The following is a 13,028-nucleotide window of genomic DNA, read 5'->3' as shown; positions in this document are numbered from 1 at the left end:
ATATTTTTTGAGGTAGAGAAATGAGAAGACATATAAAAGAATTATCATCAAAGCTTCTCTGTGTTATGGAGGCCAACACAAGCTACCTCATTGTGTAAAGAGTAACGCAATATTTCAAATACCGCCACAAAAAAACTAACAATGATTATTGAGAAGTGTTGTATGTTTTAATTATTTTTTTTGAACTACATAAAAACTAGAATATCCTTGAATCCACGTAATAATTCTAAAAAAACAGAGGTTAAAAAACCTAAAATGCTCCTTAATCTTAGGTGAAAAAAAAAAAAATTGATCCTAGAAGTTATGCGGTAATTACATAGTTCAAAAATATGAAAATCTAAAACCTTTTCTTTAAACATTTTAAGTGTTGCTTTTTTAAGAGTATGAAAATAATTATATTATACAATAAAAATATAATTCTAAATATATATATATATATATATTAATTATTAATATTGGTGTTTGGGTTAACTTGTGTGTACCTTAACTAATTTCACAGATTTTAAAATTAATAATCATGTAAATTTTCAACAGCTCTGAAATTTATAAAATTTAAACTAATAATTTTAAAAAATAAATTTAGTTAAATTATATTTAATATGAAATATATTTTTAATCATTAAAAGCTCATCACTCGTGGATTATATTGTCCCCAATGCATGTTAAAACACTGAGAAGTTGTCGTGTTATATCTGTAATGTTAATCGCATGTGGAGACAAGCTAACAGTTGAAAAGAAGATAATATAATATATTAGCAAAAACTGTTGTGGAGCGGGTAGTGTGGTCACTAATTTCACCGATGAGATCAGAGCACTGTACAAGAGAAGAAGGCATCTGTTCATATCAGACCCTCCTCTCTTCCAAATTAAGATTGATCAGACCAGAGAAAAGTTGTAAATAGACAGTAAAAATGCCAAATATAGTTCTAAAAGCAGGTAGTAGACCACCTTGGGTGGGCTTGGCAGCAGCAGTATGGGTTTTGATAGCTGCTGGGAATGGCTACAACTTCCCTCTCTACTCTCCTTCACTTAAATCAGTGTTGGGTTTGAACCAGCAGCAAATAACAATCTTGGGTGTGGCTAATGATATTGGAGAGAATGTAGGTTTGCTCCCTGGCATTGCCTGCAACAAATTCCCTCCTTGGGCTCTGCTTTCTGTTGGTGTTGTTTTTTGTTTCTTGGGCTATGGTGTTCTCTGGCTTACTGTTACCCAGACTGTTATTGGCTTGCCGTATTGGCTGGTAAGTGATCAACGTTTTTCCTTTTCTAGGTGCTTAATTGCATTGAAATCGATTTGTTGATTTGAAATACCTGAAGGGTGTTTTTTTTTTTTTTTTGTCTCCAGTACATAATCATATATTCTTGATTGTCTTGGATTTAGTGTTTGATAGGTTTTCCAAATTTGATCACTGAAATTGCAGGGTGATGACTGATTGCTTTAATTTCTGTCTCTTTTTTGAGGTTCTTTATTACTCCAGATTTATATTTTTAATTGTTTGTTTTCTTTCTTTTCTGGCTGCCCATTTAAAACTGATTGACATGGCTAGTTTTCTAGACAAGTTTAGGGTTTTGCTTTTGTATTTGATTAAATTTTTTGGAGAATCATACCATGGGGGCCCAGAACTTTGATGTTTGAAATCCATTATATTTTGGGAACTACATATCTAACTTCTAGAAGAATTCACTTTGAGCTGTAATCATTTTAATTAGGAAACAATTTTTTTTGCATACCTACATGCGTGTTTGATTAGCAGTCATTTTCGTGGTAGTTTTTCGATTAGTTGGTCTCAATAAGAGGCCAATGGCAGTGGAGAAAAAAATTGTTTCATGCTTGAGTCTTGAAAGGAGCCTCTTCAACTGGAAATGCTGAAGCACAGGACCACCTTTTATTCTCCTTTGCAGGATTCCATTAGTTCATGGCCTTAGATTTTAGCTTTTCTGTGAATGAGTGATTCTGATGTTTCTTTTTTTCTTATGAAATTGCAAGTGTGGTCTCCCCATTTTTAGCTTTCCTAACATCTAAACAAATGCTTGTGATGATATTGGTGTGGGAATTTGGTAAAATTCATCATGATTATCATTACAACTTTCTCTCTATTTTATCTAGATGTTTTAAGAGTATAGAAACCAGGAACAGTAGTTACCTAGATGAAATGGCAACAAACGCACTGTTCTTTGTCTAAGGCATGTCTTACTCCGCAGAAGGAATAATCTTTTTAAGTTTAAGTTCCATCAATATCTCTATCACCACGATTCTTCTTTATGGCTAAGGACATGCATTTTAGAGTCCATTGGATGCAGTGTCTTTGATTGCAACTTGTTCTCAGCATACTCCACAATGTATACATTGCTTCCTGGGAAATTCCAAGGAAAACCAATTGAGTTTTCAGGATTCAGTTTATGTCCTTGTTGAGAGTATTGAAGCTAGAATTTGCACCTCCACTGCCTCTTCATGCATGGGTATATCCTGATTACATGTTGTGGCCTAAAATTGAATTATATGTTTCCTCTAATCATGTGACTGATTAATATAAATTACAACACTATCGTTTTTTGTCTTCCCTATTGCTGTTTGTTTCATCATATTTTGTGTATAGAGGTGACAAGATATCTGCATGTCATTGTTTTGAAGAACTTTATCATTCTTCATTTTTTTCTTTGTTTTTGTTTTTGTTTTTTACCCCTTTCTTTCAAATATTAAATGTATAGAAATGTAGGTTGCAGATTCTCATCCTCTCAAAAGTTGATGTAATTTGTTACTTTAACTTTTAATTGAATGGTTGTGTTACTGAGGATGCTAATGGGTCAATGAAGGAGAAGTGTATCAGTTTCAGCTTGCCTTCTTCTTCTTCTTAATTGTTTTTCAATTGATTTCTAGCTCTCAATTGCATGGACAACTGCACTACTCTCCACCACTATAGAAAATGATGGTTCACAATCACTGATCTGAAATGGGTAGACTTTTGCTATGATATATTAATTTTGGAAAATTGGGAAGGTTTAGCCTTGTTTTTATACCTGTTTTCCCTTTGTGAAGGAGCACTTTAGAAAGCAATATGAGAAACATGCATGATTGAGATTACAATTTAAATTAGGACAACCATTCTTTAAGGAGCATATTTGTGTAAGCTACTTAAAAACCAATCTTTTTCGCGCTCTAATTTTATGTCACCAGAACTAAGTCCATCATGTAGGAAATTCACAATTTTAAATTTTTGCCACCTTATACAGACTATGTAGAAACCTACCTCATCAATCCACATTTTGGGTAGTGTACTGTTTTCTGTTCACATTGCACATAAAACATAGCTGGTAACTTATTTTGTGCCAGTGTTGGCTGTCATGTTCTGATTTTGAGAAGTTTATTTGGCTTTAGAGTGCTGGGTTTCCTGAAATTCTTAGATGCAGAAGAAACAGTAATTTAAAATTTGTTTAGGGAGTCACAGGATCTCATTAGACAGTCTAGGATTGTTTAGGTTTAGAGCGAAAATTACTTGAAAATCAGATTCCCTTTTTGAGATTTGATCAACTTCTTCAAGGTCGAGTTATCGTAGAAGATAAGCCATCCAAGTGTCTGGTCTCTAACAATAATTTACACGAACTACAGTGAGAAATCTTCTAAAATCATTTTTAGGAGAGATAGATCACCATGCCTTTGAGTGACAGCTCTTTTTTTTGTGTTTTCAAGTGTTTCTTTGCACCGTATGTTTTGTAACATCTATAACTTACATTGTATGTTCTGTAACATAGCTCTCTCGCTCACAAAATTTAAGGCATAACGTTATAGGGAAAACCGAATAATCCTATAAATGATAAAATATTAATTTTTTCCTCTGAATAATATTACATATATTATTTAAGGACAATTTTATTAATTTATTCAATCATGTCCCCATTTGATTTTTCTTAGTGTAGAATTGTAATCCCATGTAGTTTTACATCTAGTGCTTAATCTCTAAAACATATTTATAATCAAGTCATGCTTGATTAATCATTCTAGTTTAATTTATCACTAATGGTTCTTATATGTGTGACCCATTATGTTCATAATATATTGGTCCGAATATAAATCTCGATCCTCAATAAACTAAGATTAAATAAATTAAACAATTTAATTTATTATCAATTCAACAATTGATGGATCTATTTTTTAAGATCAAGTGCATCGTCTAACAATATGTTATGATTCCCAAATATTAGAAAAGTCATATGTGGTTTGACTTAACTTTGCAGTGAATAGTTTCTCAAGGTAATTATTATATTTTTATCTAGAATGTTCCGATTTAAACTTATAGCATGAAATGTGTCTACTTTGTCAAATCATGTTTGTTTTTAATACTATAATCTTTTGAAATCTTATTCAAATCTTTTGAATAAGATTTGAAACTCTTTTCCAATCTCTTTTCACCTTATGCAAGGATTTCACAATTGATATTATTGGAAAACATGTGGACCATTTTTTCTAATTTATCTATAGTGATGAATCTTCACTTAATCACTTAAATAGCTTCATATGGTTCATGTTATGCCCAAGGTTGTCGATTCTGTTCTAGTTGGCATTTTATTTTTTTAATTGGAATGATAAATTTTGGTTTTGGAGCATTTCAACGTTCCGTTCTTGAGTTATGTACTATATATATATATATATATATTCAACAATCATGATTCCAATTCAAGTCTAAAGATAAATTAGCTTTAAGTTATGCAATACAAACACATTATCAAGTATTTAAATGTAATTTCAAAATTTAAAACATTCCTGTCAAGAGTCAAGACTAAAAAGAATTTTAACTTAAATAATTTAACACAAACAAAATGCTAAAACATTGATAAAATAAAAATATTTTAATACAAAAGAAGTATAAATTAAAAAATCATCTCTATCATTAATAAAGAAATAAGTATCTTGATCTTGTGGTGTTATGTAATGAAAGTTATCAACAAGACATTTCGATAACAATGTTATTTCGACTAAGCTTGTTATTCCACTAAGCTCATCATCGCTTTCAAAATTGACCTTTTCATGCTCTAAAGTCAAAGTAGACAAAGAAACCTTAAATGCCTCCCAACTTAAATCCTTTCCATCCAGAAGGCTGGTTTCTTCACAAATCCAGTCAGTGTTATCAAGCTTCTCTTTCTATCAACTTCTATTTATCTATAAGTTATATAAATCTTACACACAAGAAATCCACACAAAAAAGAAATTCCATTTAATAAGGAATTCTAGATAAAATAGGAAAAATTAAATATTTTTAATTGAAATTTGATACAAAATATAATGCTGGACATTTTCCTAAACAAACATTTTATTGTCGAGCCTAGAAGGTGTAGTTGGAAGTTGAAAAGAGATTTTGATCAGCCTTTAAATGTTACTGTTGTGGTGAAAGTAAGAATACTACTTGATAATAAAATATAGCTAAAGTTCTTATGCGAATAATTAATTGAATGTTCAAAACTAAAACTAGCCATCACATACGTCCTCTTGATCTTTTATCCCTTGGCAAAGGCAGAAAGTCTAGGCTCAAAGTGAGCCGAGCACACCTAAAAAGCTAGCGTACATGCACAATAGCAGGGAGCTGTAAGCAGGGCGGTATCAAGAGTTAGAAGGATGACCTGGATTCTCTTAATTCAAGGGAGGAAATGAATAGAAACAAGAAATAACAAACAAAGAGGTGTCACTGTACTTGTTACTTTCACTAATTACAATGCTATAACCTATAGTTAACAAGTTTTTAGGTTAAAAAAAAATCTTCTCTTCATTAATCTTACAATATTAAATTATATTAAAAATTTTAGGAGTCAAGATATATATAGGAGAATGTGTAAACGGGAGGTCTAGGATTTTTTTTATAGAAGAATTATAGTTCGCTCATCACTTTATCCAGAACAAAATGGATGAAATAAACCTAGAATATTTCAGAAGGAATTTGGGCAAGAAATCCAAAATGACTCGAGATTCTCGAGATGAATTTTTTTTCTCACTTTGTTCTGTTTTTTGAAATGATACGAGGTATATTGGTCATTTTGGCTGAAACTTAATGAAATTGACAACCTTGACTATACCCAATTATGTCCATTTGTTATTCTTGATTAGAACAACATATAGTCATGATCAAATAAGATAATTAAGTTATTCAAGTCTAAGAATCATTTACACAACTGTCCATCTTTCCATATGAAATCTCTATACAGGTTAGTTCAATGTATATATCATATGACAAACATTTACTTATTAGTTCTAGATATTTTTTATATTTTATAAAAACAATTGTTTCTTTTCATAAAAAAAAAACATAATGTTCCAGGGCATTTAGTGCAAGTTACTGAGAAAGCATTGTTGAAACCTGCAGCGAGCTCATATTCATCACTTATTTTTTGCAATCTGGGTGCAGCACTTATTTTTTGCAATCTGGTTCCTAAGTATCAAAGAACATAGTTTATGGAGTAAAACTCTCTTATACAAACATCATAATTTTTTACCATTTTTTTTAATCCATCTTATATTCCACGGTTAGAATATTTTACATTCCGTTGGCATAGGTAGACGTATGAAATTATAGAAGAAATTTTGAAGTCCATGGGCTGTCAAGACAAGCTTTTTCTGGAAAATTATGCATTCTTCCCTTTGAATTTCCATCTTTTTCCTTGAAACTTTTACAATTGTTTGTTTCTGTTAAATTATTGAGTCATACTTGCAGATTAAGTTTTGCTCTTAGTATATAATATTCCATGAATTATAATCTTTACAGGCTTCACTCTTCATTGCTGTTGCAGATATGGGTTGCGCTTGTTGTAGCCACTAATAGCACTACATGGTTTGGCACAGCTGTGCTTGTAACCAACATGAGAAACTTCCCTCTCAGTAGAGGCACTGTTTCAGGGATTCTCAAAGGTTATGCTGGGATCGCAGCTGCAGTATATACTGTGATATACAAACTGGTGCTTAAAGATTCAGATTCAGAGCTTCTCCTAATTCTTACACTTGGCATTCCCATTTTATGTTTAGCAATGATGTACTTTATTCGGCCCTGTTCTCCAGCTTCTGGAGAAGACTCTTCAGAGCATGTCCATTTTATTTTCAGTCAAGTGGCAAGTGTTTCGCTTGCTCTTTATCTTCTCATAACCACAATAATAAGTGGTGTGGTTTCTCTAAGTGATACTGTTTCATACATTTTAGTTTTGATAATGGTTATTATTCTGATGTCTCCTCTCGCAATTCCAGTCAAAATGACCCTTTTCCCTGCAGAACATAAGAGACATGTCCCACCTAGTGATTCTTCAGATCATTTGGTCCCAAAGGAAGGTGAATCAACCCCAACGGATTCTTTGTTGACACCATCTTCTTCAGGTACTAATCTTGGTAGTTTTTATGAGAATGAGGATGCTTTGGATGCGGACATGCTTCTTGCTGTGGGCGAGGGAGCAGTGAAGAAGAGAAGGAGGCCCAGGAGAGGTGAGGATTTTAAAATTCGTGAGGCTCTTATCAAGGCTGATTTCTGGCTTCTTTGGGTTGTAAACTTTCTTGGGGTTGGTGCTGGAGTTACCGTTCTCAATAATTTGGCTCAAGTTGGTGTTGCATTTGGACTGGAAGACACAACGCTTTTGCTTACTCTCTTCAGCTTTTGCAATTTTGTTGGCCGTATTGGCTCAGGCGCCATTTCAGAACACTTTGTAAGGTCATTATTCATTGCCTTAACATAAAGTGCTAGGTTGAAATGTGAAAATCTCTCTTTCTTGTGAAGTAGCACATGCTGGATATTATCATTAGGCATTCCTAGCACGAGTTTCCGAACAATTTAGCAATCGAATGTCCTAAAAAGTACTTCCGTTTGCCATATGTGGAATTAGTTATGTGCACTTAGGTTTGTGCCCTATATTTCCTACAGTTCTAAATTTCACTGCACTTTGGATGTGATTTTCTTTCTAACAAGGGAATGATGGTGAACGTGATAAAATCTCATTGCAGGTTGAAAATGATCCCTCGAACCTTGTGGATGACATTTGCACTAATGGTCATGGTCATGACCTTCATTCTTTTTGCATTTGCTCTTAATGGAATTCTTTATGCTGCTATTCCTCTGCTTGGCATCTGCTATGGGGTCCTGTATTCTATAATGGTGCCAACTGTTTCCGAGCTTTTTGGCTTGAAACACTTTGGTTTAATTTACAGCTTCATGGGGCTAGGCAATCCTATCGGTGCACTTCTTTTCTCAGGTATGCTTGCTGGTTATGTGTATGATGCGGAAGCAGCTAAGCAAAGTAGCTCTTCTTGTGTTGGCCCCGATTGCTTCAAGTTGACATTCCTGGTTCTAGCTGGAGTCTGTGGGTTGGGTACAATCTTGAGCATACTTTTGACAGTTAGAATTCGGCCAGTTTACGAACTGCTTTATTCAGGGGGTTCTTTTCGCCTGCCTCAGACATCTGGCCATTGACCAATGGAGATCATTTGTATCATCTAACAAGGTTGTGACGTGCTGTTTTGCAGAGGTTTGCTTCATTGTTGTAGCACTCTAGACAGTGGCTTTCGTCGCCTAGATTTTGTTAGATGCTCCAAGATGCTATATTTTGTTTGTCGCCTAGATTTTGTTAGATGCTCCAAGACGCTATATTTTGTTTGTTGTCGGCTGTTCAATGGCGGTCTCCTTGATGAAGCTTGCTGTAATGACTTCAAAATTAATCAAACTGTGGGAGGTAGGCACATCCAAGTTGTATGCAGGTTATTGCTATGATATATGTCGATCAAAATCAGTATTCCCTCTGAAACCTAAATAAGATAAATCAATACTGGTTCCGTCCAGTCTTTCCTGGCATTCGAAACAGGCCTTTATTCCCCTTTGTTTTCAGGGTGACTCATCCCAAATTGATTGATTCTAATTTCCATCATGTTTTTCATCTTTTGTTGGGGAAATTCATCCTGTAATCCTTTCTATACATGAACTTAGCGACACACTCGCGCTAAGATATACTATATTTAAATCCACTTTGTTTGCTCACACATACATGTGTGTACACACAAGCTGCTGCCTCTTTTTATCCCCTTCCTCTTCCTCGAAGCAGAAAGAGCAGTATTTGTGTTCAAGACCAGTTTCCTCTTCCTCGCTTTCCAGTACTAATCTGCAGGCACTTGACGTTATCTCTATACCCCTCTCTTCGTTGCCAATTGCTATGATCTGTTGCCACTTACATTAGAAATCGATAAGCGTAGCCTAGTGAGCGAAAATACAGAAGCATAAGACAATATGTTTGGATGCCTTACCACATGGTAATTAATTTCGTATCCTAAAACAATCAATCTATTAAAAGATGATAATGCTTTCTTTTGTCTGCGAGTAAGACTGCAAAATACAAAAGCAGGGGAGACCATCTCATTACTAAAACAGACCCTGATGCCGCCAAAAAGCTTGCAGCTCAATCGACACTCATGTCCTCCCTTTCTTGAGAGGTTTCAGCTTCGAGCCTTTCATTTGTAACAAAAAAGAAAGAAAGAAAAAAAAAAAAGTCCCTGACGCTAAGTTGTGCTCCTATCTGACCCACCCACTAATGAAAACAAGAAGAAAAAAATGAATACATGAGCAAGACTGAAGACTCCATGGTGGAAGAACACACAAAAAATCCATCTCTCACCATTTAAACTGACATCAAGAAAGAGAGAAAAAAGGGGATAAACTATAGCAATTCATGTTGGTTTCAGATTCTGGAACATGGTATCCCACCTGATCTCTTCAACACCAGTTGTCCAATACCCCTCATCATCACCCTGATCTAACTTCTCTTTGTTGAGATCATAAATCACAGGGCTTGAAAAACTATCAAGGGTTGGGCCAGCAGAAATCATAGGGGTGTTTGAAAAGCTACCATTTGTAAGCAACAACCTACCTTGTTTAGACATCATCAACTTCTTGTTCCTCTTCAACATAGTTCCTCTCCATCTGGTACCATAACCAGGCCTTTGAAGAAGAACAAGAGCTGACTCCTCGCTGCGAATCCATGTCCTTACGTACTTAGCTAGACACCTCTTTGTCCTCTTGATTGCAACAAGAACCCTTGCCATGGCACGTGGGCTCTTTCCTTTCGCCTTTCTTGCAAGCTTGAGGATCTCAAGCCTATGTTTGGCTATTGATATCCCCATGCTTTGAAGAAACTCATGATTAAAGTAAGCTATATCTTCTTCTTCAAGCTCATTGTGAGCAAAAGCAAGGCCGTATTCATACACAAGAGAAGGCTCAAGGCCAGTTTTTGACAGCCATGAGAACCAATCCATAGCTTTTGAGGCTGCGTCCGAGTGAATGTGTGCGCTTCAAAGTTTGAGAGGGTGTATGTATATAATGTAGGTGGTGAAGCAATTGTAAAGCCAAAAGAAGATAAAAGAAGAGGGTGGAGTTGCTACTAGTAGACTTGGACTTTTTCTTGAGGAGCTTAGCTTTCTTTTCTTTTTTTTTTTTTTCAAAAAAATTGTTATGGTAGTTGAATCTTGAGAGTGACTAAAGAAAAAGAGATTAAAGGTATGTGGGGAGGGGTTTACATGGGTGTGTTCCCTTCAAGAAATGGGCCAAATTAGGAGTGAAACCTAAGGATTCTAACAAGTGGAACATCAATCACGGCATGGAAAAAGACTAGCCTGTAGGGACACAACATCACTTGTCTTTGTGCGTGTAAAGTGTAATCAAGGGAGGAAGGTGGCAAAATGGACTCAAACTTCAAGCATGGCAACGCTTTGGATAAAGAAAGAAAGAAAGAAAGAAAGTAAGATGGAATATATTTTGGATAGAGTAAAAGCAATCCATTGATGGGAATTTCTGTTAAGTTATCGACCAATTTTAGTTAAACATCTAATCTAAATCATTGTACGTAGAACTTGTTTCTTTTGAGGACTGGCCCTTGCTGATTAAGATTTCTCAATTAGCAGCCCTTGTCGAGGGATTTTAAGGTGATAGCACACCTATTTTTCATATCTATCTCTTATTTGTTGAAGAAATTCATGTTCTTTCAAAGTTTTAATGGTGATCTCTGGTCGATAAGTTCCTACAATATGGATTGTCTTTACATTTATCAATTTATAAGCATGTCCGTCTATTTTAGAGAATTGAAAAAAAAAAAACTGCAAATATCACTAAAATTATTAACTTATTGATAAAATTATCAATGATATTTTATCATTTACTAATGGAATTACATACAATTTTCCTGTTGGTGATATGCTAAATTGTATCAAAAAAATTATCGATAAAATAACTCTAAGAGGTGTAGCTTAAATACTGGTCAGGCTTTAAGTTTGCTTCTCAAAGATCATCAGTTCGAGTCCCGCAAACTTCAGGGTCATTGGAGGCTTATGTGGTTCTTAATTTCAGAGCTTATAGAATTAGTTAAGGTACGCGCAAGCTGGTCTGAACATCTATATTAATCTAAAAAAAAATTACCAATAAAATTAGACAGGTAATTTTATTTTGATGCACATGTTTTGTCTATAAAACAATAAGTAAATTTATTAACAATAAATTCACTATCAGAACAGAACATAAATTTCTGATGAAATTTTTTCAACGAAAGTTTTCTGTTCATAATTCCATCAATGAAATAATCACGGATGTACTGTTATAATAAACTGTTAAATCTGTTGGTCTTATTATCCAGAGAATATTTATTATTCAGTGCTTGGTGTGATCATGGGGAGGTTTTGTCACCTTGTAAAGTTGTTCGTTTATTATTTATCTTTAAAGGATACTGCTTTTCTAAAGCTCACTGAAGCAGAATTGTTGTCCAGAGGCAGGAAATCTCGTAAATCCTGCTGCTGCCTGATTACAAGAAGGAAGCTTCTCCTCCTTTTCCTCTTAATTTCCCTTAGAATGAGCGACTGCTTTTTGTTGAGGCATTTATAATCTAAAGTGGACGGTTGGAAAAATAATATTTCAAGGAAAAAACTTTACGAAAAGATTAAAATATATACTGGTTTTCAAGCTATGTCAAGGGTGACTCTTTTTTTTTTTTTTTTTTTTTATTCTTTTTGTTTGGGCTGCCATCACTAATAACTAGATTCATAGCATCTAAATGCTAGAAAAAAAAATAAAAATAAATTACAGCATTTAAACATAAACTTTACGTTATCCAAATTGGCTAAGAAATAACACAATTAGGCTAATCCTTGACTAAGTTAATGGTTGTCATCTTCTACGTACCCTCGACAACTCTCTCTCTCTCTCTCATATTTATTATTATCAATGTCTTTTTCTTTGGAGGAATGTAAAATCCAGAGTTTTTCTCATGTTTTTTATTTTTATTTTTCAACTTGATATAATTGTTTTAATTTTTCTCTTTTTTATTTGCATATGTGGCAAGAGGGATCCATTTTATTTGTTAATTTATTAATACATGGTAAAATATTATTGGTTAAAATTGGCACATAAACAAGTCATATATATGTCTTCACCACAAAAAAAAAAAAAAAAAAAACCTTAGTACTGCATTTGTTTTATTATCATTATATGATGATACTGATCGATTGATAATATACTATATAAATTTGTGATTATACACATCAACATCCATGTTTTCGTATACTTTCGATTACTTTTATTATATCATCACAAGTTTGGTGGGTTTCTCAACTCATTCATATTAAAGTGTCAACAACAAAATTTGAAAAAAAAAACAAAAACTTGAATGTTCTCTCATTGTCCATGTCTCAAACTTGTACTCTCAAACTTGAGAGAATACAACACATTATGTTACTTCAGCAAGCTTTTAACCCTTCACATATACTTTTGTTGTTGAATCCTCGACGAACACGATGATTAGGGCACAAATTATCACAAACTGCATGCAGCAAGGCTGCCTATGTACATAATTTGAAGTTTTCCTCTTTCAATTGATGGTAGAAGTTAGATTCTTAAAGGAAAAGAAAGGAAAAACAACGATTAATCATGAGGAATAACTCAACTAGTTCAAATATTAAATTTGCTTTTTAATAGTTATAAATTCGTGAAAGTTTGAATATTATATTAATAAAAAAAACATAAAAAGAAAGGGCATGA

At 33.8% G+C, this 13,028-nt stretch overlaps 2 protein-coding genes across 4 annotated transcripts; one reads left to right on the top strand and one right to left on the bottom strand.

Annotated features, from left to right (window-relative positions):
• The first annotated feature begins 716 nt into the window (after positions 1-716).
• LOC118040942 (protein NUCLEAR FUSION DEFECTIVE 4) lies at positions 717-8,810 on the top strand. Its single transcript, XM_035048020.2, has 3 exons — positions 717-1,241; positions 6,775-7,676; positions 7,967-8,810. The coding sequence occupies exons 1-3, from the start codon at positions 912-914 to the stop codon at positions 8,430-8,432; spliced, it is 1,698 nt and encodes a 565-aa protein (XP_034903911.1). The 5' UTR covers positions 717-911; the 3' UTR covers positions 8,433-8,810.
• A 50-nt stretch (positions 8,811-8,860) lies between these two features.
• LOC118040943 (uncharacterized) lies at positions 8,861-10,475 on the bottom strand. 3 transcript variants are annotated; one of them, XM_035048022.2, is made up of 2 exons: positions 9,877-10,475; positions 8,861-9,170 (listed from the first exon to the last, which is right to left on the bottom strand). In XM_035048022.2, the coding sequence occupies exons 1-2, from the start codon at positions 10,259-10,261 to the stop codon at positions 9,076-9,078; spliced, it is 480 nt and encodes a 159-aa protein (XP_034903913.1). In that variant the 5' UTR covers positions 10,262-10,475; the 3' UTR covers positions 8,861-9,075. The 3 variants fall into 3 exon arrangements, with proteins under 3 accessions (XP_034903913.1, XP_073260083.1, XP_034903912.1); XM_073403982.1 differs by lacking the exon at positions 8,861-9,170 and adding an exon at positions 9,221-9,537 and having other exon boundaries at positions 9,877-10,471; XM_035048021.2 differs by lacking the exon at positions 8,861-9,170 and having other exon boundaries at positions 9,221-10,461.
• Positions 10,476-13,028: the final 2,553 nt, after the last annotated feature.

This window comes from Populus alba, chromosome 1 (assembly GCF_005239225.2).
Source record: "Populus alba chromosome 1, ASM523922v2, whole genome shotgun sequence".
NCBI lineage: Eukaryota > Viridiplantae > Streptophyta > Magnoliopsida > Malpighiales > Salicaceae > Populus > Populus alba.
Note: the sequence above shows the minus strand (reverse complement) of the source record. Positions and strands in the feature narration are given on the sequence as shown.

Bases quoted from the DNA above. Each gene is read 5' to 3' on its own strand.
- LOC118040942 (XM_035048020.2), top strand. From the start codon at position 912: ATGCCAAATATAGTTCTAAAAGCAGGTAGTAGACCACCTTGGGTGGGC. The intron at 1,242-6,774 runs GTAAGTGATCAA...TTGCTGTTGCAG, and splicing joins TTGGCTTGCCGTATTGGCTG to ATATGGGTTGCGCTTGTTGT. The intron at 7,677-7,966 runs GTCATTATTCAT...ATCTCATTGCAG, and splicing joins ATTTCAGAACACTTTGTAAG to GTTGAAAATGATCCCTCGAA.
- LOC118040943 (XM_035048021.2), bottom strand. From the start codon at position 10,261: ATGGATTGGTTCTCATGGCTGTCAAAAACTGGCCTTGAGCCTTCTCTT.